The sequence below is a fragment of the Nestor notabilis genome, unplaced genomic scaffold (assembly GCF_000696875.1).
Source record: "Nestor notabilis isolate BGI_N333 unplaced genomic scaffold, ASM69687v1 scaffold2764, whole genome shotgun sequence".
Lineage (NCBI taxonomy): Eukaryota > Metazoa > Chordata > Aves > Psittaciformes > Psittacidae > Nestor > Nestor notabilis.
This window is the reverse complement of record NW_009924999.1, coordinates 118,987-141,319: the sequence shown is the minus strand read 5'-3', so window position 1 is coordinate 141,319 and position 22,333 is coordinate 118,987. Positions and strand designations below refer to the sequence as shown.

General features: G+C 44.0%; 1 protein-coding gene across 1 annotated transcript in view; it reads right to left on the bottom strand.

Annotated features, from left to right (window-relative positions):
- Positions 1–14,780: 14,780 nt before the first annotated feature.
- Positions 14,781–22,333, bottom strand: part of LOC104404408 (protein Wnt-3a) — an 89,369-nt gene continuing 81,816 nt past the window's right edge. Inside the window, exons 3-4 of the mRNA XM_010012833.1 lie at positions 17,865–18,130; positions 14,781–15,268 (exon numbers count right to left, since the gene is read on the bottom strand). Of these exons, the coding sequence (XP_010011135.1) occupies positions 14,789–15,268; positions 17,865–18,130 (746 nt within the window). The 3' untranslated portion in view covers positions 14,781–14,788. The remainder of the gene's footprint in view (positions 15,269–17,864; positions 18,131–22,333) is intronic.

Genomic DNA, 22,333 nt, shown 5'->3' with positions numbered 1-22,333 from the left:
AGTTTCTCCCTAGTTAGTAGTGGCCTTCGCTTTTCAGGTCCTGTGATTATCGTGAGCTTTTCCTTCTTATGAAAAGCATTGCAGGCTCATCCCTGGTAGTGTTCAAGGCCAGGCTGGGGCTCTGGGCAACATGGTCTAGTGGCAGGTGTCCCTCCCATGGCAGTGAGTTGGAACTAGATGGTCTTTAAGGTCCCTTCCAACCCAAACCATCCTGTGACTCTATGACTCTATGCCCTTTTTTTTGGGCCAGGAGCTGGCATGTAAATCTGAGGGGTCCAAAGGAGATTTTCGTGCCAAAATTTAGTTAGCCCATACAAACAAATTTTAAATATATGTGCATTTTCCTTAGTGCTTAATACTTCTTTTTTTTTTTTAGTAGTTTTTCTATGTTTTATCTCACAGCTGTGATTCCTACAAATTTGAGGTGAGGCTTGTAATTTTGGGAGGGTTTCATCAGCCCTAATTTACACCTCTAAAGGTTAGATGCCCAGGTCCAAGTTAGTCAGCCCAGGCTTGCTTTGTAGTCAAGGGAGAGGAGAGTCATCCCTACGGGGAGATTCATCTCTTAAAACAGACACCCAAGGTTGGTCATGCAAATCACTTGCTGGACATGCCCTGTTCTCTTTCTTGGCTGTAAAGATGTCAGACTTTTAATCTTTTTAAAGTTAGGTGAAATGACCATTGTCTTTAGGGCTTTTTTAGCCAAACCAAAATAATAAATCACCTTTTTCCTGAAAGTGATTTCTCCTGAAGTATAGAAAGAATATTAGTCTGTCCCAAGTTTGTTTTACTGACATTTACATGTCGATGAATATATGATCAGCTGTGTTGGATCATACAGTAGGTTGTGTTGGCCCTGTCTCCTGCCTCTGTCAGAGGCCAAAAGTAGGTGCCTGGGAAAGAGCAGAAGAACAGGACAAACACAGGGTGATACTTCCACTGGCGTATGCCCAACTCCCAGCCACCCCTGTCTGGGATTTCCGATTGAGGAGTTGAATCTTTCTTTGAGTGTAGAAACTCCTTGTGCATTTTTCTTCAGTGAATATGGTCTAGTTGCTTTTTAAACTTGGGTAAATTTAAATATCCTGTCAAACCATGTCTCATGCAAAGACACTTTCTGCTGTTTTCAACCTGCTAGTTACAGTGGACGTCACCTAGGTTCAACACTGTGAGAAATGGTGGATATTTGTTCTATGTTCACCTCTCAGCCCTCTTGTCTCCGCAGCCGTGGCAGCTCCAAGGTTTTTTTTTGCAGATCATGCCAGCTTGCACCCTATGGCCTCTGCTTACAGAGCAGTTCCTACCTGCTTTATGCCAGCAAGGTATAACCACATGCTTGGTGAGCTAGCAGAACTGTAACTTTTTAATTGGCTTGTACTAATTGCGAGCCACAAATGAAAAAAGTAATTTCCTTGGCATGATATGTTTGATAAATGGTGCTAAAAGGTGGACCTCACTTTTCACTAGTTAAGCTGGACATTGTTACTAACTTGATGTTATATTTGTGTTCATATGACTTGAAAGACATCTGCTTGATATGTACAACTTTATGACCTCTTTGAGTATGGTGGTTGTATCTACAGGCAAACTGGCTGTACAACAATGGCTATGAGCTATTTTTATTTATCAGCGTCACTGATGGATGTAAACAGAGTAAGGTAAAACCAGATCACTTGGACTGGAATTTCTTTAGGACAGGATCTGCTACCTTGTTCTGTATTTGTGCATCACCTAGCATTAGGGATGGTCTTCAGCTGTGATGAGTCCACAGACCCTGCCACAAGACAGGGAGTACTTAATTGGGACTATCTTAATAACAATGACACCTGGGTCTCATTGTATTCTTTAGATATTGAAACACCCCAGTTTCAAAGAAAAAATTCAACCAAGCCGTGCAGCCAGCCTTTTGGTTGCATTTTTTTCCATTAGAATTTGGAGTGTCTGCTGCCTTTTAATGTGTAACCTTTCTCTACCCAGCAGGAACATCTGCTGCTAAGGCGAGGTGTGTTGAGCGGTCCCTGCCAGCCTGTAACAGCAGCTGGGCAGCCGAGGAACTTGTTCAGAGCTCTTTAGGACCACTCAATTATCATTCATTAACAAGTCTAAAGGGTAGCTCCTTCCTTGCTCTCCATGTGCAAAACTCCTGTGTGACTGCTGTGCTTGGGGGATGGTGTTCCCACTCCACGGTTGAACCAGTAACAAGTGTGCTTATTGATTTAGCTGTTAATGTCAGCCAAAGTACTTCCCTTACCCACTTAAGGACTATTTACTTTTCCTGCCCTCTCCACTTCATTAAGACACTCTACTGTCCCAACTGACACTGTGGAAAGCTTGCCTGAGAGAAATCTGCAAAGTCTGGTCTGCTGTTCTGGCCTGGGTTAACAATGTGGAAGACAAGCCTTCATAGTTAGGTTGGACGGGGCTTTGAAAAACCTGGTCTAGTGGAAGGTGTCCCTGCTCGTGGCAGGTGGTTGGAAATGGATGAGCTTTAAGGTCCCTTCCAACCGAAACCGTTCTATGATTCTACAGTTCTGTGATTCTATGATAAAACCAGCTGTTAGGTGTTTGGAGGGGCTGTCTCTCATCACAGTCTACGTGCAAAGGGGTAAGTCTTTGTCAAAAAAACTCATTCATCTTCATTCACATTGAACAACCAAACGCTACTGTGTAGTCTCCACAGTCTAAAGAGTGGGTGGGACTCAACTTACTTCTTTATATTTGAGAGCACTTGGAATTTGGGTGTATTGCTTGTGGGAGAGCAGTATGAGGAAAAGAGAGGGAGCAGCAATTTCAGAGGAAGCGTTTTGACCTCTGGAAAGCAGCAGTTTGTTGAAACCAGATTTCCAGTGAGGTTGCTCAAGACTAGGCTGGAGCTATCAGTCATTCAGAAAGGGCTGGTGACTCAGCCAAGGTATTGGCTGTAGATTCAAGCCTCTGTCTGATAGGAAGGGGAGGCTTGCACTTGGATTTCCATATGCTTCCAGTTGTCCTTGCTGTCTGGCTGTTCCAGGATACTTTTCTCACTGAAGCTATCCTGTTTTGCATAAAGACCTTGATATTCCCGGGATGAAAGACACTGCCTGCATAAACCAGCTGCATTGATTAGGACAGAAAAAACAGGTTCAAGACTCTCCTTGGATGCCTGCATGAAAGAAATTCTCACTATAACAAGTTGGCACCCCACCATTGACACCACTGTTTCCCACACACACCAGTGCTGCTAGAATTGAGAATGACCACGGCCTCACATATCCCAGGAAAATATATCATGGGGACTCTTTATTTCTCAGAGAATGAGTGCTTGCTGAGCCATACACAACACAGCCTTGCTGTACCTCCTCTTTGACAAATGGGCAGATAAAATTTAGGGTGTTGGGATGTGCACAAACCAGGGAGAATGGAACAAGGTTTCAAAGGGTCAGGTCCAGAGCACAGATCTGTTTTAAATCACTGTTAAAGTCTGTTTAACCTTGCTGTCCTTGCACGAAACCAACTTGCAGAGAAACTGAGCTGACCTCACCTTAACACTACCACCAAGTTCATTAGTTAACACTTCACCTGTTGACACTCGCAGGCAAATCCCAGACTGGATTGTAGCCCTGTGGAATGCAAACCTGGCTATGTGCCTCCAAATGACTGTATGATGGGGAAAAAAAATCCACACCTGCAAATAAAAGAGATCATTAAGCAAATTCCAAAGCCAGGCTGGGTAGCAATGAGATGGCAAAGCTTTCAAAGTATATTGGGTCACAGCTTATTTCTTTATGGCCTGGTTAGCTGTTGGTCAGGAATTGCTTTCAGATGGTTTTTGAAGCTTCAAAGGGTGGTGTATTGGACTGATTGCTCAAGCTGGATTCAACTTGCAGATTAAGAGATCTAAATTTAGGCAGCAATATGTAGTGTGCTCCTACATGTGGTCTGAGAGTCCAAACTTCCACTACAGCCAGTGGAGATTGAATTTTCAATGTGCTTGCCTAAACACAGGAGTCCAGTACTATCTATGGTATCTTAGTGTAATTAGTAATCAGTGTAATTAGTGTAATTCCTCTGTGTATCCCCCTGCCAATCCAGATGAATATTGGTCTCCTAATGCATTTGTAGCATTACATGTGCTAAACCCATACGATATTGCAGATGCTCAATGTGATATAAGGCAGCACTCAGACTCTATGTTGAAATGAATCCCTCGTTACACTTCACTAACAATAACGGGAACTTGAAAGTCAGACCTCAAATTCAGGCAAATTGGGCTCAATTCATTTGACTAAAGCATCTAGTGCCTTTTGACATGTCTTGGGGTATCTGAGACATCTTTTTGAAGCTGCCAGACATGACGCAGACCTGCAGAAGACCCGTGGTGGTTCTGGAATAGCACCTGAGGACAGGCAGAATACTCCAGATCGAAATGCCTCGAGGACACCGATATGCCTATTTGTGGTTCTGTGGGCACCTACATTTGTGCGTTTCAATCTATGAGTTGAATCCCAGTCTTTATAATCAGTGAAGCCTGTGTGGCAAGTCTGCAAGTTTGTGGAGGCTTTGGATGCCTTGTTCACATGCAGATTTGTCTGACTATGGGTGGTTTGTTTCCACCAGACTGGTGCACAAGGACTCTGGGGGCTCTCAGAAGCATTGGGCTCACCAATCTGCACATCTACTATGAATGTGGCACATCCCAGACTGGTTTGAGTTATTGTTTATATGTGTCTGGGAAACCTGTGCATGAAAAACAGTCAGAAGAGATGATGTAGTACTACCAGCAATGTGGCCAAGTGAACTTGGCTATGATTTTGCTTAGGAGTAATGCAGTCAGTACTGATTTTTTGCTGGGAACCAAACCTTCGGCCAAGTTCAGTGCATTCTTTCGCAAAGAAACATGGAGCTCTCAACTGTACTGATTCCATGGAAGTTAGGTGTCTAATTATGTCTCTACCTCAAGGTATGTGTGCACATCAATCCTTAAATTATGCTTGGGAATTAGGTTAGACCCTTGGCTCTGTGTATCAAATAGCTGCTGCTTGATAGCGGAACAGTTTTAGGTGACTTTATGACCTAGGCTGTCATGTCATGTATGAATGTGACCATAGTTAGGCCGTGCTGCTCACCCACAGAGAGGGAAAGAAATATGCTGCAAAAAAGAGGACTCAAACAGTTTCCCTCATGATGAGAAGTCCAGGTCATGGGACATCAATGAGTTATTAACACCAGATTTTCTTTATTTATGTGGGTTAATAGCATGTATAAGGTAAAAGTGACTAAGATGTCTGCTCATTTCTTAGGTTTTTGTATTTAAGTGAGAAAATAAAGTCTCTTGCTCAAACCTGGTGAACCAGGCAACACAGCTTAACAAATAAGTTTATCTCAAGTGCTCTCTAATAAGAATGTTTATAATTTGTTTCTGGAAAATATGCTGGGTCCGGTATGCTGAAAGCTCTCTGTGGTGTTTGACCTGTGTCATTCAAATCAAGGCATGGTTGCGTGATATTTTGTCTGGGCCGTCACAGAATGCTACTTGCTTCCCAGTCCTTTCTCATAGGATAGGTGCTTTTTTTTTGTTTATCAGTATGCTCATTTATAGTCTGCGTAAGAAAACAGATGTCCCTGGAGAGTGATTTATACCAGTTAAAGTCTATTTTTTAAGTGAGTGGGATAAATGTCTAGATTGCTAAAATCCATCTACTGACTAAAGAGTCATCAAGGCTGAGTTTAGAGGAGATACCTGGTCTATGAAAGATAACTCTGGGTGGCTTGAATCTCTCCTAAGTGAATGGTGAAGGCCACAAGAAGACCTGTGGGATCTGAGCTGTTTCTGTTTGTATGAATGGTGCAGGAGGTGAATAGGCAGAGTCCTTCGAAGTGCTGCCCTGTCTGCAGCTGCTCCTTCTGCAGCAAACCCATCACCTCTGCAGCCAACCCATCACCTCTGCAGCCAATCCAGTCAAGTGAAAGTGTTGAAGAGTATCTGTGCTGCTTTCCGAACCAAGTGACCCCATTTCATGAGGATGCCTTTCCTCACTAAGGACAGAGGAATGGGTTACAGGGTTTCTTTTGGGAGCAGATTTCTCTGCACAGTCCATGCTAGCCATGGTAGGTGTGACAGAAGGTCAGACGTGGTAGGTTCCAACATGGGTTCCCCCCTCTCACCTGTCAGCAGTGTCTCCCACTAATTGTATCCTGATGCTCAGTCCCTGCAATCTTTTCACTTCTGCAGCATGATTACAGCCTTGGTTGTTGCATAACTATGCATAGCAAGCTCCCAAACTAATGTACTAGTAGAGGAAGAAAATGTCAGGAAATGGCAAAACCAGCACAAAATTTCTTAGAGCCTTCTAGGCACATTGTGCAAAGTGATGTGTCACTTGCCTGTATCAGGCTTTTCTTGCTCCAGAGAAAGTATATTTATAGCAGTCACAGACCAAGGTGATAGTGGCTCAACATGTACCAGCTCTAGGCCATGAGCAGCTGTGATCGGTCTTTGTTCTCCCCATGTTTGAAGCAAGATGCATGTCTTCTGTCTACCTTTCTTCACATTGCATCTGGGCTCTTGGAGTAAAACTGGGTCCCTGTCCTAGTGATGCTCAGCTGAGAAATGGGCTTGTGGCAATTTAAGGGTCCATGTTTTACTCGTAATTGGATGTCACATACAAGCTGAGCATAGGTTAAATGGTGCCAACTCCGTGACATCTCTTCTTCCAAAGCACACAACTTCTGTCCTACAAAAGGAAGATGTATTTGTTCCCTCCTTCTCCCCAGATGTATTTCAGCCCATGATAAGAAATACCATCCCGTCAAACTGTGGGATGCTCAGAAAAAATACCCAAACACAGGTTAAAATTAATGTTTGTTTTTTTTTTTTTTTTCATTATAAAGTTAACACATCTATCAAACTTAACTGGTAACAAAAAACAGTTACAAGACATCGCTAGTGTGCTGTCAGTAGAAAATAAGGTAAAAGCCAATGAGGTCACAAGCACAACAGCAAAGCAACAACACTGTCCCGATGAGTTATTTCCGCAAATATATACTCTTACTAATATATACATTTATTCATAAAATAAATAATCATAAAAAATCATCAGACTTGACAAAATACTGAGGGGAAAAAAAGGTGACAATCCTACTTTGTACAATAGCTTTGGAATTTCAGATTGTATCATACATGCAATCTGTACAAAGGGGTGCTCAGGTCGGGTGAGGGCAGGGGCAGGTTGGGGAGGGGTTACAGACAGTGATGTAGCTTTGAAGAAGGTGATGTAATCAGGCAGACAATCTGTGGGAAGGGAAAGCAATAGTGAAAAAACCCACCCAGAAGAAGATACTTGTCCTTGACTGCTGGACAAGCATGTTTTGTACCATGGGGGATCCCCAGGGTGCTACAGGCCTGTGGTTTATGTCTTCCACACTGCTCGTGGGCTCACCAGATAATCCAAAGATACGATAGGTCTTGTTTGGGCAGCTTTTGTCCTTGAAGTGACCAAAAGTGTTGCCAAAGGAGATAGATTGAGTGGGTATCCACTGAGATTAAGAGGCATAATGCTGAGCTGCAGTCAGTCAGGGACTGGTGGGCAGTGGGGTAACCAGGTATGGAGGAATGTACACCAGTAGGAACCTAGTTTTCATTGGGAAGTATTTCATCACACACAGAAGGATTTTTGAGGTTTTGCGAGCCTCCCTTGGAAAGACTCAGGCCTCTTGTGCTTTCCAAATGGTAGCAGCAGGTGGCAAGTACTTGTTGGGAAAGAGCTCTGACAAGATGGTGCCTTCCTTCAAAAACATGGGTGATACCTCTCTTCTTGCCAGCCTATGTCTGTAGCAAGCATGCCTTCAGGATTTTTGGTGGAGTGGAATGCGTGGTGAGAAATAAATAAATACTAATAAATAATAATAAGAAACTTGGAAAAGAAAGGAAAATGAGGAAAGAATATCCTCACACCTTCCCCACTCTCTACTTCCATGCAGGGCTGTCCAAGACCTCCCATTGGTCCACAGAACATACGTAAGAAAAGAAAAGTCTACAGAGACAGAGGAGGAGACTAAGTCATGTGGGGGAGACCCTTGTGACTGTTGTGATTCAGGAGCATTCTCTATCTGTATGGTATTCATATAACAGTAGGATTTTTGCCTGTAGCTGACTTGTTAGGACTTGTCCATTTTCATTATGTGCTCATCAAAAGGAAGGTGAGAGATGGTCCAACCCATTACATATCAGTCAGAAAAGTGGATTCAAATAATTATTCTTACATAATAGGTCCACCTTCTGCTTCCTTTGATAATCTTGTAAGTCTGGTGTTATGGAAATGATGCCTCCTGATTTATACCGGTTCATGTGAGAGCAGAATTGAGCTCATCATATACAGTTTTAGGAATCTAGAGTGGGATTGACTAGGAGTTCGACTGAGTTGCCTGTGCACATGCATCTATTGCCATCTGAGATGCCCTGGGGTTTCTGAAGCATCTGCATGGAGCCAGCAGGTATACTGTGGGACTTAAGGGAAGCCCACACTTTTCCACAGTAGCTTCTAGAAGCCAGTGGGGTACCCTGGGGCATCCCAAATGGCTCTAGACACCTATTTTCAATAATTCAGTTCAGCCCTAGATGCTACATTTAGGCAAATGGAACCCATAATTAGGATTGTATGGGAGTTTAAGCATCTAGCTTGCATGTAGATACCTGCATTTAAACATCTCACTTCATATTCTGAATTCCACCCTAGGTACCACTGCCTGGGAGTTGACTCCTGGCTACTTGTTTGTGCTTGAGAAAATCTCCTCCTCCAAGGTGGCAGCAAAGATAACTAGAAATTGCAGCCAAGTGGGAGCAGAATGACTTCTCAAATCCACGGAGACACTGGAAGTGTCAGGAATGAGGACTAAACACCCCTTTTTCAAAATGAAGGCCACAGAAGCCTGTTTCCCACCACATGGAAGTACCTGCAACCTGCAGCCATTAACTGCTGAGGCGCGAGGGTCCTGTCCCCTTGCTGAGTGGTGATGAACTGCAGATCAGTAGCCACTGTTGGAGCACATAAGAGAGGGCAGGAAACATGAGTACGGGGAGCTAAGCCACGAAGAAAAGAATTCAGAAAAAAAGAAAACCAGATCCCGCTGCTGTGGCCCAGCCAAGAATCAGCTTGGAGGGAGGTAGAAAATAGGATACATAGCTAGGAAGAAGAGATGAGATCTCCTCCTGCCCAGTCCACCTTCTTTCCTGTTGTGTAACACTCTCTCTAGATCTCTCATCCAAGCAGCTGCTTGGCCACATGACTGACAGATCTGAACAAATATTCCATTCACTCACTATGATACAGACAGCAGTGTTGCCTTCACAGCAACCTCAGCTCTGGAGCAGGTCTCTGGAAGAGCCAGGAATCATTTTCCTATGGGTAGCCTATTTAACCATGTGCGATGGCTGGTGTCTGCAGGGCAGTTTGATTTAATACGTTTTCATGGCCCTGTCTTATCTTTCCAAAGTAATATCATTAAGGCATCAAGGCAACCCTGGAGTAATTTCCATAGTGCAGAACCTAAGACTGGATTCACAACTCCTAGCTCCTGCAGAGTGCTCATGCTGTAACCCTGAATATCTTGAAGAACACCTAGCCCCAGATTTTCAGCACTGAAACCTCTCTTTGAAGCTAAAAAAGTAACCCAAAGCTCAGGGTTTCTCCAAAGCTCATAATGTTACTCCTGTATTTGAATTTAAGGATAGGGGCATGACAAGCATATGGACACAGGTGACAAATGTATTACAATCCATGGACATCTCTGAGGCAATAGATATGAATGCATTGAAAACTCTAAAAACATTTTACATGGAGTGGCAGAAGAAATCTGCTCTCTCAGGTTTGCTAATACAGAAATCCTGCAGTGCTCCGCCAAGACTACAGCACTTCTGTCTGCAGGACTGATGTGGTTGGTACTGGCTCAGAGATTTCTGTACCATGCTGCATTTTGAGGGGTGGTTGTTTTTGTAGTCTGCTCCCAAGATTAAATCCTGACTGCTTTAGTTCTGTACATGAAGCCCCCCGTAAAGAGTGGAAAAATTCTGAAGACTTCAAAATGCTCTGGAGAAAATAGTGACGAGTATGACACTTAACCAAAAGACATACACTGGGGGTCAAGGAATAGAAAATATCATGCATTTCCCTCCGCATGTTTTCATTTTCTTTGAGAAAGAGAAGCCCTCTAATTCTAAAACTAAACCAAAGCAAGAAAAAAAAAATCCTAAGCTTTCCATTTCTTTCATAGAAAGAAAAGAGATGAGGCCAAATTCACCCCTTGCAGGTAACTCCATTGTCTTTCATGAGGTTGGATGGGGAACTGATGGGCCCTGTCAAACCCATCTGTTCAGCTAAAGGAAAAATTGGATAGCAGCATGTAAGAGGATGGAGTTATGTTCCTTTTTTATTTGTATTTTTTCATCTGTGTTATTGGTTGGATGATGTCTTCTCCCTTTTCCCTGGTACTACCAGACACATCCCTTACACAAACCATCCGCCTGAAGACAAACCTCACCAGAAGTGAAGACTGAAGAGAAGGCCACCATGGATCATGGATGTTGAGTTGGTCAGCTCCAATTTGTTGGATATTAATGTTCTTTTCTTTTTGACTATAGACTGGTGCATTACCCATCTCAGCTGAGGTGGGAGGGAAGTTTTTACTGAACACCATTTCCAGACAAGTGCACAATTGAACTGTCTACACTTAAGCATCTCATGTCATTTTGCACACCCTACAGTCTTTGACATATCTGCCCAGGTTTAAGACTTGTGGGAGTCCTATGCCATTGAAGCAAAGGCTGGACCCCAATGGGATATTGTAGGGCACCTAAAAAGCCAGCAGGTGCTTATATTATTGAATAAAATCCTAAGACCCCTCCTTAAGGAAGTTCCTACCATTTTGAAAGAATGGAAGAACCTGAGGTAGAGGGCAGCTCTGGATTTAATTTAGACCATCTCCTAAATGATGCCCAATGCAGTCATGTAGGGAGGAATGGCACCTCACTCATCCTTGCCTCAGTCTTTCATACCAGTACAGTGGCAACCCTGACTTGAGACATTTAGTCTAGGCAGTGGAGTGGCATCTTAGTTTTCCAAAGACACTTCCTGAATTCACACATACTGACGAGTGACGGCCCAAGATCCTTCTCCAAAGCCGTGGGGTCAGACACAAGCCTAGCATGTGCACTCAGCATGCTCCCAGACCCCTATCAGGCTCTCCCTCTTCTCTCCTTATAGGTGGGCAGAGCCAGATCAAGGACTAGGACTCTCAGATGCACTTTGGATGATAAACAAAATTCACTCAGGCATTTTTCATTTACTTTAGTAGCAGCTGCTCAACCTCTTACATTATATCATTGCAGTGGATGACTAATTACATAATAAAACTTAACAATTATGCATAGGCTTCATTAAAAATCCCTTGAATGGGGTGGAAGTCCCCAACCATTGAGCTGTTTCAAGCCTGAGCCCAGCTTTGAATGAAGAAGTACAACTTCCAGCCCATCTCAGCTGATGATCAGGTTGTAGCTTCACCTCCTTGACTCATGGTGGACTTCACATCATCAGACTGTACCCATCTAAGAGCTCATCATCTAGTATGAGTTCATCAGCTAAAGTCAGAGGAAAGACAGAAGTACACCCAGTGGGCAATTTACCACACGTACCTTAGATACCATCCTAGGCTATAATGAATCAACTTCTGGACTTGTTTGTTTCTTGCCATTTATCCTAGCAGAAAACTAGATAAATAGCTTAGACTAGATGACGTAGCCAGATGAGATAAATTCCAGTGCTGCAGTCAAAATCTGTTTAACTTAAAAGGCAATTGCTCAGCAAATGCCTAGTCTGGTTTTGTTGGTTTTTTTTTCCCGCCATGCTTCCCAAAGAGCTTCACCTGCTAGTGATGTTGGGCTTGGTTCTGGTGCAAAAGCAGAAACAGTGGATATTAGCATGCTGTGGATGGGCTGTGGTCAGAGTCCAGCTCCCATGTGTGGAAACTAAATCATTAAACCTGTTTCTTCACTGGTCTGGTATAAAAGAAAGGGTTTGAAACCACCTTGCTTAAAAACATTAGGGTAAGTTAGCTGTGGGTGTGACCCTTCTGAAGTCAATCAATTGTCAGGGACTGTGACCTGCAATGATTTGCATCTTCACTGTTGGGGCACCATTCACTGACAGAAGTACCTGGTGGGACATGTCTAACATCTCTCGCTGTGACTGCTAACACTGCAGCACATTAAGTAAATGAGATGAATCTTTCCTTGTCCCATCTTTTCCAATTCATCAATGTCTTCTATTGCATATATGGCTTTCTTCAGTGTTTGCTTTCTTGACAGCTTGTGTTTGAATACTGGTTATTGTGGCAATTTCCCGCTCCAGTGGCTTTGTTCTCTGTTTGCCTTAATTATCAGATTTTCCTTTTCTCACAGTCTGTATTACAAAAATCAGTCATACATCCATTAGTTGGTCCATATTTCTCCCAGTTTTTAGTGTTTTATTACTTTCTACTGCTTGTTGTGTGGCCATCCGTTGGGTGCAATGTTTACAAATACAAATACGATTGATTATCTCCACATTTTTTTCTTGCCTCTCTTGATCTCTTTCATTTTCTTTCCCTCTTTTCTGTATCTCTGCTCTCATTTCATTCCATCTTTTTTTGCAGAGCATTGATAGAAGTGCCTCCATCAATAAGCAAAGCTTGCTTGTACCCTTGGGCACAGCCCTGAGACAAATGGGTGATGCATAAACTACACCAGCCTAGGAGTAGTCCCAGGAGACGCCATGACTCAGAGTCAACCCTTGGAGGCATAATTTGTTCCTGTTTTCTCTCTGATGGGATTAAGCTCTCTTTGCTCCCTGCCTCTCTGCATACTCCCTCCTTTGATTCCCTGGAATAAGCTGGCATACAGGAAGAGAAGAGCTCTCTTATTTTTCTACATAGATGTGCAAGTGTGAACTAGCCAACAGCCATTACAATATTGGGATGAAAAGACTCTTATGGGTCACTGACTGTTAGATCATACCCCATTTCTCTTCCTGTACTGAAGAGGAATCAAAAATGCCTATCCATTGTCCTTTTCCCAAGGTAGGAAACCAAAGGTATGGGTAAGGTAAAGAGAATGCAGTACAAGTGCATCTGAGGCTAAACAGGCTATGACTTTTTGCTTGATTCACGACAATTCATTTATGCCAGTATTGACCAGGAATAACTTGAGGAGAGTTACAGTGCTGTAAAAACCAAGGTGGTGGAATGAGATTCATGCCTGATACCCATGTGGCTGAAGAAAACCCTGATGCCCATGAAGGAGGTGAGAGCTGTTTCTGTAAACCGGCAATCCTGATACGAAAGCAGAAGTAGAGCAGCATTTAAAGGCAGGGAGGCAGAGGTGAACAGCAGAGATGGGCCAGAGCTGCAAAGCTGGGATTTGTCTCTGTGTCCAAACTTGCCTGAACTCCGGGCTGCTTCAGAGTCTGGGGTTTGTGCGTTTTAGTCTGTGCCGCTTTTAGAGACGTGAATGGCTGTAGAAATTAGGTATGGAATGAAATTTGACTCAAGTCTGAAACTGTTCCAGCTGGTGGGGTGTGGTGGTGGTGGGTGGGTTCACCATCATGTAAATTAGCAGGTGACAAGCAGTCCTTCAGAGTCTTGTTCCCAACACATTTGTGGTCTAAGGCTTTTGCTAAGTGCCCAAGGGGAAGCCTTCATGAGGTGCAGAGAGAGGATGGACTAAGTGCACTTTCCACTGTTGGTGGTAGCATTCTCTAATGAAGTGGGAGGGGTGAACACTTTCCCTTTCCTCCTCTACAGGAACAAGCTGGGATGCTGAGGAGCTGGATATCCTATACTCAGCAGTGAGTGTCCAACCCCAGGACTCTCGCTCTGCACCACATGTTTCCAAGGAAGACTCATTGACTGATCCGCGTACCAGGCCACAGCTGGAGCAACATCTCTGTTTGTGGGGCTGTCTCCTTCTCAATACACATAGTGAGTCCTTTTCACTTCACAAGTCAGGCAATGAACTTTTCCGTACCTTACACATTACCTGTGCACCAGCAGGGCATTTGCAGGAAACCATCAGCAGTTCTCTCTCTTTCCTTCTCCTTCTTCCTCTCCTGCTCTCTACAGGTGTGACTGAATCCTATGTCAAATCCGACAGAAACTACTATGCTAAAAAGTTCATGTGAAAAGCCTGTCCACTCTACAGCTCTAACACATTTGTAGACTTCTCTGGTTCCAGGGCAAAGGAGTATTTGCTTTTGTTTTGTTTTTTGTTTTTTTTTTTTTAAATAATGAATTTATCTGCTTTTAATTCTTTTGCTGCTGTTGTTGTTGCTCATATTATACACAGTCTGGCCATTTGGCTATGTAGATAGATCTCAGAAAGCTTAGAGCTGCTGTCCAACACAGCCTCTGTCTGGCTGATGGAAAAGGAGATACTTAGGAAGATGCAAGTCTTTCAAAGGACACTTAATCACAAGAGTCACTTCAGGTGGGTGAGGGCCGAGCAAATCCATGCCCTTGCTAATGCTCTTCTTTCCAGCTCTGGTTGAAAAAACACTGTCTCCTACAGGAGGCATTGTTGGGGCGTAACTTGCGTGACTGCCAGATGTACCTCAGGATAGCCCAGAAGTCATTAGACCTATTCTATCCAACCAGTTTTAGCCTTTTTTAAAGTTTTTATTCTTTTAATATCAAAAAAGTAGACTTCTCTCATGTCTGCAACCTCAGAGGAAGTAGGCTCAAATCTGTTTCTCCACTTGGAGCCCAGCAAAGGGTTTTGCCTGCTTTATTTGCATGTGTGGACATCATAGACTCGTATACACTCCTGGCAGCGTACGTAGCAGCACCAGTGGAAGATACAGTGGCACTTTTCTTTCCGTTTCTCAGTCCTCGTGTTGTGCCCGCGGCCGCAGCACAAAAGGTCACAACCATCAATCCCATGGGAAGTGACGTTACAGATCCTGTCACGGGTCCCAAAGGAGCCTGTCTCAGGGTTGGGCTCACAAAAGTTTGGTGAGTTCTCGTAGTAAACCAGGTCCTTCTCAGTTGGAGCCTTGAAGAAGTTGTATTTGGGTCTGAGTGTCTCGACCCAGCCACGGGATTCTCGATGTTTTTCCACCACCATTTCAGAAGCACTGTCGTACTTGTCCTTGAGGTAGTCACCGATGACCCTGAAGTCTGGCTGAGACCACCAGCAGGTCTTCACTTCGCAGCTGCCTGAGAGGCCGTGACATTTGCACTTAAGATGCATGAGTTCAATAATAGACTGAAAAAGAGGAGAGGAATGACAAAGAAGAAGGAAAACATTAGCCTGTAATCAAAACATATATTACATTCTGTTATTTAGCCAAGATTTCCCAAAGAATTGCAGTGTTTTCATAGATATATTTACAAACTTGTAAACAAAAATCACCGTATCCTCCTGTCAATGCCCTGCACAGATGATGGGTTGAAGGCAGGTAAAACCTCTGCAACTTTATTTTTCTCAGTGACTATCTCTGATTCCCACCCCAAACTTAAGCATCTACCAAGTGCTTTCACTAAGGGCTGAAGATATTTCTCTGAATACTAACTTCTATCTTATCACACTATTCATGTATGATAGATATTGCAGCACAGTCACCAAGAACATGATTTAGACACATCTACCAGAGAAGTGAAGAACACACAAACCTACTAAAACAATGTCTTCATAAATGAAATATACAGCTATTCTACTGGAAATTAAAGAAATATGAAATGTACTAACCATCTAGCACAGAATTCCATCTTTTACATGTGTTTGATGTTTTCTTAAGCAAACAAGATTCTAACTTTGCTGCAACTATTCTCAGAAACCTGAAAAGTAGTGTATTTTTATTTTTAAGCCATGTTTATGATTTTTCTAAAACCGTATTAAAGAAAAAAACAAACAATAGAAGCCCAGCTTTTGGTTTCGAAGGGCTCAGACTTCAACATAAAACATTGTCCTGGAATAAATGAGAAGGTGATTATTGATCCCAGAAGTTTGCTATTACTTCTTATGAAATTAGTCTGAAGGTTTCTAGAGGTGTTGCCCTACAGTATTCTGAGGTGGGAGACAGCCTTATGCAACTTACTTGATAATCTGCATTTTCTGACTGATCAGCAAATTTCCAGGTACATGAACAGACTAGTGCCAGCCTGAGTCCAAAAGATTTGCCATGAATCAGCACCTTGGTGCTCACCAGGTGCTTTCCTGTGTTATTTACGGAGTATCACCCGCCGCAAAGGAGGTTGTAATTAGTGATGAGAGAGAACCACAGAATGTTTGGTTCATATAATCATGCTGAACTTAATCAAAGCTTCTGGCATAGTGGTAGAGTTTGAGTTTATATGGGAACTAATATGAAACATGGCCTATGGCTCAGGTTTAGCTGGAAACACTTGAGTATGGAGGCCTAGAAGAGCTACCCTGTGAGAGCTACCATGGTGAGTATGGAAAACACTGTTGCTTTATAAAACAGTAGGATTTCAGATAATGATGTGACATCTCTCTAACCTTTGACATCTGTAAAATGTTCCAAAATAACTCAGTGTCAAGTAAGAAGACTTACAGTAAAAAAGACCTTTACAGGCATGTGATTACAAGGATGTTTACTTAAAGCTCACATTTTCCAAGGGCTCTCACTTTAAGGCAAATCCCTCCTTTCCACTCTACCCACCTTCTCCACAGTCCTATTTGTCTCATTATCTATCCCAGCAATGCATGATACTTTGGGGTACCTGGAATAATTTGGGCCAGTGCTGGAGGAAACTACTCATTGCTTGTAGTTATCTACATTGCAGACAATTTTTGTTTCTGGCGGTATTTAATTTTGAAATTAAATTTGAAATGTATTCCTTATTTCAGACCACTCTCTTGTGGTGTGAGGTGGGGTAACTCCACCAGGGTTTGACACTGTCCACCCAAGGAACTCACACCAAAGCCCTTGCCTGGCTGAGGACAGTTGTTCACATGCATCTATTGTCATTTGTGAGCTCCAGGCATTTCTAAGGTATCTGTCCTGAGATGGCAGAGGTCCTGCAGGACACACACAGTCTTTCCTAGTAACAGCCCAAGGAAACGCTGGATAGTTCAGGATATCTCAGTTTATACTAAAATGCATTTACTTAAGCAGCTGAATCCTCCCCATAAACTTCAGTCCATCATATTTAACTTGAGATGTCTACAGAACAGACATCTCTGGCTGTACAGTTCACCTTCCTACAGCCAATGGAGGAGAACAGGCACAGTTTGGGCACCATTAACTAATCTACTTCAACTGTCTTCTTCAAGCTGGGATGAAATCACATCCTATAGCTGTCTGTCTTCATCCATTCTCTGTAAAAGAGGTCTGGACAACTGACTCCAAGGTAGACATTTACATCTGTATGGGTGAATTTACTTGTAGCTTTCATAGACCAGGTACATTAGTCACCTCCCTGACAAGAACTATCATACGGCAGGTGTCATAGAATCATAGAGTGGTTTGGGTTGGAAGGGACCTTAAAGCTCATTCAATCCCCTGCCATGGTCAGGGACACCTTCCACTAGAGCAGATTGCTCAAAGCCCCATCCAACCTGGCCTTGAACACTGCCAGGGATGGGGCAGCCACAGCTTCTCTGGGCAACCTGTGCCAGGGCCTCACCACTCTCACAGGGAAGAACGTATCTCATCTAAATCTCCCCTCTTTCAGTTTAAAGCCTTTCACCCTTGTTCTATCACTACATCATCATTTCATGGTGTAAAACTGCTCAGATTTATGTCTGGTTATTCCCCTTAATTCCCTCCCAGTGTTCATTGTGGCAGGTAAGAAAAGATTAATGGGAGATTGAGAAAGATGAAACTAAATATCCTTACTGTCCTTCCAGCTTCATTGTTGTGCCTGTTCATGGCTGACCGAGCATCTGGTCTGTTCTCTCGGGCATCCGCAAACTCCCGAGACACCATGCTCCCAAACTCCACGTCCTCGCTGCAGCCCCCCCATTTCCAGCCTTCCCCTGGAGAGCCCTTGTGGCGGGTGTCACAGCCGCAGATGGTGGCTGAGCCCTCGGCGCAGGATCTGGTCACCGCAAAAGCCACTCCAGCAGAGGCAATGGCATGGACAAAGGCTGATTCCCTGGTAGCTGTGAAAGAGAGAAATCAATGAATAGTGGCCAGTGAAAGGACCACACACGGCTTTGATCAGCCCTGTGAACACCTTCCCTCAAGGGCATGGCAGAAGGCCAGGAAATTCTCCTTTTTCCTGTGGTCCGGCTTGGACCTACTCCAAATACTCCAAAGACTTTTTCGTACACTAGGAAATAAGGTCCTGTGTAGACAAGACCAGGCTTGATTCAAGGCCACTGAGGTCGGCCAAGAAGTTTTGACTAAGGTCATCCTAAGGTCTTAGGATAGGACCATGACAAACAAAAAACAGTGCAAACCTGAGTTTCAGGGGCATGTAGAATATGCTCTATGGTACTTTGCAGGCAATGTATCATGTAGCCATATTCTGAGCTGCAGTCTTGGCTTCAGATGCACAGAATTTGGGCTATGTTCCTGTAACATGGAAAATGCAGGTCTGCACTTATTTGCAGTCTCCACTGTTAGTGATGGGACCTGAACCAGGTAAAGCACCTCCTCTTCCTCAACTAGGAGAGATGCTGATGGCTGGAAGGTAGGAAAATGCCAGGATGGCCAGGATCCCCAATTCTTACTATGTAAACTAAACATTGTCCCCACATTCCATCCTGAGGACACCTTCTTTTTCCTAGGCTGTCTAGCTCACTTACAGACAGTGTTTAATATGTGTCATCTTGCATCTATCGAAAGTTTTGGTCACTTGCCTAATTAAAGCCCCTACCAAGGGGACTGGAAAAGAGCTTTCCTTTTCTGCCCATTGCCTCAGAATGGTGGGTGGGATCAGACAAAAGACATTGTGTTAGGGACTGAAGAGCCTTAGTGTCTGTGGAGACTTCCCTTCACAGCCTTTCATCCTACCTGGACCTGGATCAGGAAGGACAGCTCAGCATTAGTCTGGCTTTCCTGGATACCAGAGCTTTTTCTACACTGTGCCAGAATGAAAACCAAACATTTTGAACTGCTTTTCAAATAGGGAATATACCAAAATATGAGGTTTATTCCCCTCCAGTTTTGGTCTCAGTATGTTTCTTCACTCATTAGAAAAGACAGTTCCACACCATGCCTCAGAAAACACCACTGCAATGCTTCTTGGATTCAGCAAAATGGCTGAATGGGGCTATTCTCAAACCCTTGAGGCAATTCTAAGAAGACACAATGATTCTGATAAGTGGCCTCCCTTAACCTCCTATACAGTTTCCCACACGAGCTCACCTTGTGCGTATGGACCAGTTAGCAAGAAAGCATGTTGTCAATGACACCTTTCAGATGATTGATCTAGGACAGTGCTGAAATACGAATGGATCTATAAAGGGAAAATGTAAGGTTTTCAGCTGATGCAGCTTCACCAGCTTCTACTGAGCTTTGCATCAGCTGACAAGGTGCCTACTCAAAACCACTCAAACCTTCTCTATACTCCATATTTTGCTGATCTGAGCTTTGTCTGGACATTGTGTCTTAATCTTTACGATCTAGATGCTTCCAGGCTTTACTAACGTGAAGACAATTTAATACACCAAGCCTAAAAGCCAACAAGTTCTTGGGGAGAAATCAAAACTGCATGCTTGCAGAGCAGCCCTGGCTGGATTGAAGGCTTAAGCAAGAACTTGTGCAGCACCATTTAACTTTGGGAAGAGAACCAAATACAACAATATGCAAATCAAATAATGTGCATGAACATACAAGCCAAAGGTATGAGCAATGTCCTGGAACATGTTGTCAATGCACATCATGAGGTTAGTAAGAGACTGAGGGCTAGAACCAAAAAAGGAAAATGCGCGAACCCTCAATTCCAAAATGTGATTTTGAAAAGCCCTTGTTCAGCATCTGTCCAGCCTGGAGGATCCCAGCTTCCTGCAAATGGTGATGCAGTTCATGAGCTGTGTGAAAGCTCAGCTTCTGAGCATGAATAGATGAGTCCAGTTTTAACAGAACTGGGGACTTGGCATCTTGCACTTACCTAAGCACAGCTGGGATCCAGAGACCAAATCTTGGGGGTGGGGAGTTTTGTATGATGTCTCCAAGGACATTGATGACCAGCCCTAGGGTCTGTGAAGGCAAAGGCTTCTTGTAGAAGCCAGTCAGATAAGCTAGTTGGATGAATGCCATGATCCTCTGGTAGAGAGTATGGTGCCTGATGAGAAAATAGCTGACATGCCTTCCACCTCCTCTCTTAAATAATCTTGAAACCTTTTAATAGAATCACAGAATGGTTTGGGCCGGAAGAGACCTTAAGGATCAACTAGTTCAACCCCTGCTGCAGGACAGGGACACCTTCCACTAGATCAGATTGCTCGAGGCCCTGTCCAGCCTGGCCTTGAACACTGCAGGAATGGGGCATCCACAGCTTCTCTGGGCAACATGTGCCAGGGCCTCACCACCCTCACAGGAAAGAACTTCCTCCTTGTATCTCATCTAAATCTCCACTCTGTCAGTTTAAAGCCGTTGCCACTTGTTCTATCCCTACCTGCCCTTATCAAAAGCCCCTCTCCAGATTTCTTGTGGCCCCTTTAGGCACTGGAAGCTGCTCTGAGTCTGCCTGGAGCCTTCTCTTCTCCAGGCTCAGCAATCCCAGCTCTCTCAGCCTGTCTCCATAGCAGAAGTGCTCCAGCCCTCAGAGCATCTTCATGGCCTCCTCTGGATTCACTACAACAGCTCCAACTCCACATCAACTAACCCCACAAGTGCTTCTCCTCAGGGCTGCTGTCAATCCAGTCTCCCCCAGCATGTATTTGTGCTTGGGATTGCCCCAACCCAAGTGCAGGACCTTGCACTTGACCTTGTTGAACTTCATGATGTTGGCACTGTCACCCCTCTCCAGCCTGTCCAGGTCCTTCTGGGGGACATCCATTCCCTCCAGCATGCTGACTGCACCACACAGCTTGGTGTCATTGGAAACTTGCTGAGAGTGCTCCATCCAACTGTCCATGTCACTGACAAAGATGTTGAACAGTGCCAGTCCCAACACTGACCCCTGGGGAACGCCCCTTTTCACTGGTCTCTACTTGATCATTGAGCCAGCAGCAATAGCCAACAGCTAACATTGACAGCAGCTTTTTGAGAGACACCATCCAGCTAGTCTCCACTGAGTGGTCTGTCTGTCAAATCCACGTATCTCCAATTTACAGAGAAGGACGTCTTGCAGGACGTTGTCAAATGCTTTGCACAAGTCCAAGTAGATTATTTCAATTGCTTTTATATGTTCTTCTTTTTATAGAATCTTTTCCCACTGCCCTTGCTGTCCCTGGCCAGATTTAATTTTTTCCTGTCTTCAGCTTTCCTAACCTGTTCCCTGGCTGCTCATACAATTTTTCCGTATTCCTCTCAGGTTACCTGTCCTTGCTTCCACCCTCTGTAGGCTTTCTTTTTTTGATGGAGTTTGTCCAGGAGCTCCTTGTTCATTAATGAAGGACATGCTGGCCCATAAGCTGTCTGTTGGCCCTTCATCCATCCTCAGGAAAAACTCCGTGCACTCCAGCTGGTCAAAGACATAGAGGTAGACCCCCCTTCTCATGTCCCCTGCCTGTCTTTCCTGAAGAGCCTGTATCCTTCCATTCCAACACTCCAGTCACAGGAGCCATTCCACCACTTTACTGTGATGCCAATAAAATAACAACCCTGCAAGCATTGCACATTTCTGTCTCCTCTTGTTTATTCCCCATGCTATGTGTGTTTGCATGGAGACATTTAATTTGGGTCTTGATGAAACTGAGTTACTGAAGCTGATTTTTGATACCCTTTTATATCATGGACAGGAGAGGAAGATGATTCTTCTTCTTACTTGAGAATGGTGAGGCCCTGGCACAGGTTGCTCAAGGAAATTGTTAATGCTCCATCCCTGAAGTGTTCAAGGCCAGGTTGGATGGGGCATTGAGCAACCTGATCTAATGGAAAGTGTCCCTGCCCATGGCAGAAGGGTTGGAACTGGATGGTCTAAAGGTCCTTTCCAACCGAAACCATTCTATTATTCTGTGATTCTATTATTCTACAACTCTTTTTCTCCCTTCTATCTGGTGGATGTAGTGGCTAAAGCACATTGCCTGGGTAAGTTAGCTCTCATCTCTTGGGAATCACAGATGAGCAAGTGCCATGGAGAGCCCCTGTGCCTTGCCATGCTAGGACTGAAAAGAAAGCATCTACAGGAACGATGTTTCTGCAGAAAACCTTCTCCTGTATAGATATGAGATGCGTAGTCTTGGCTTAGAAGA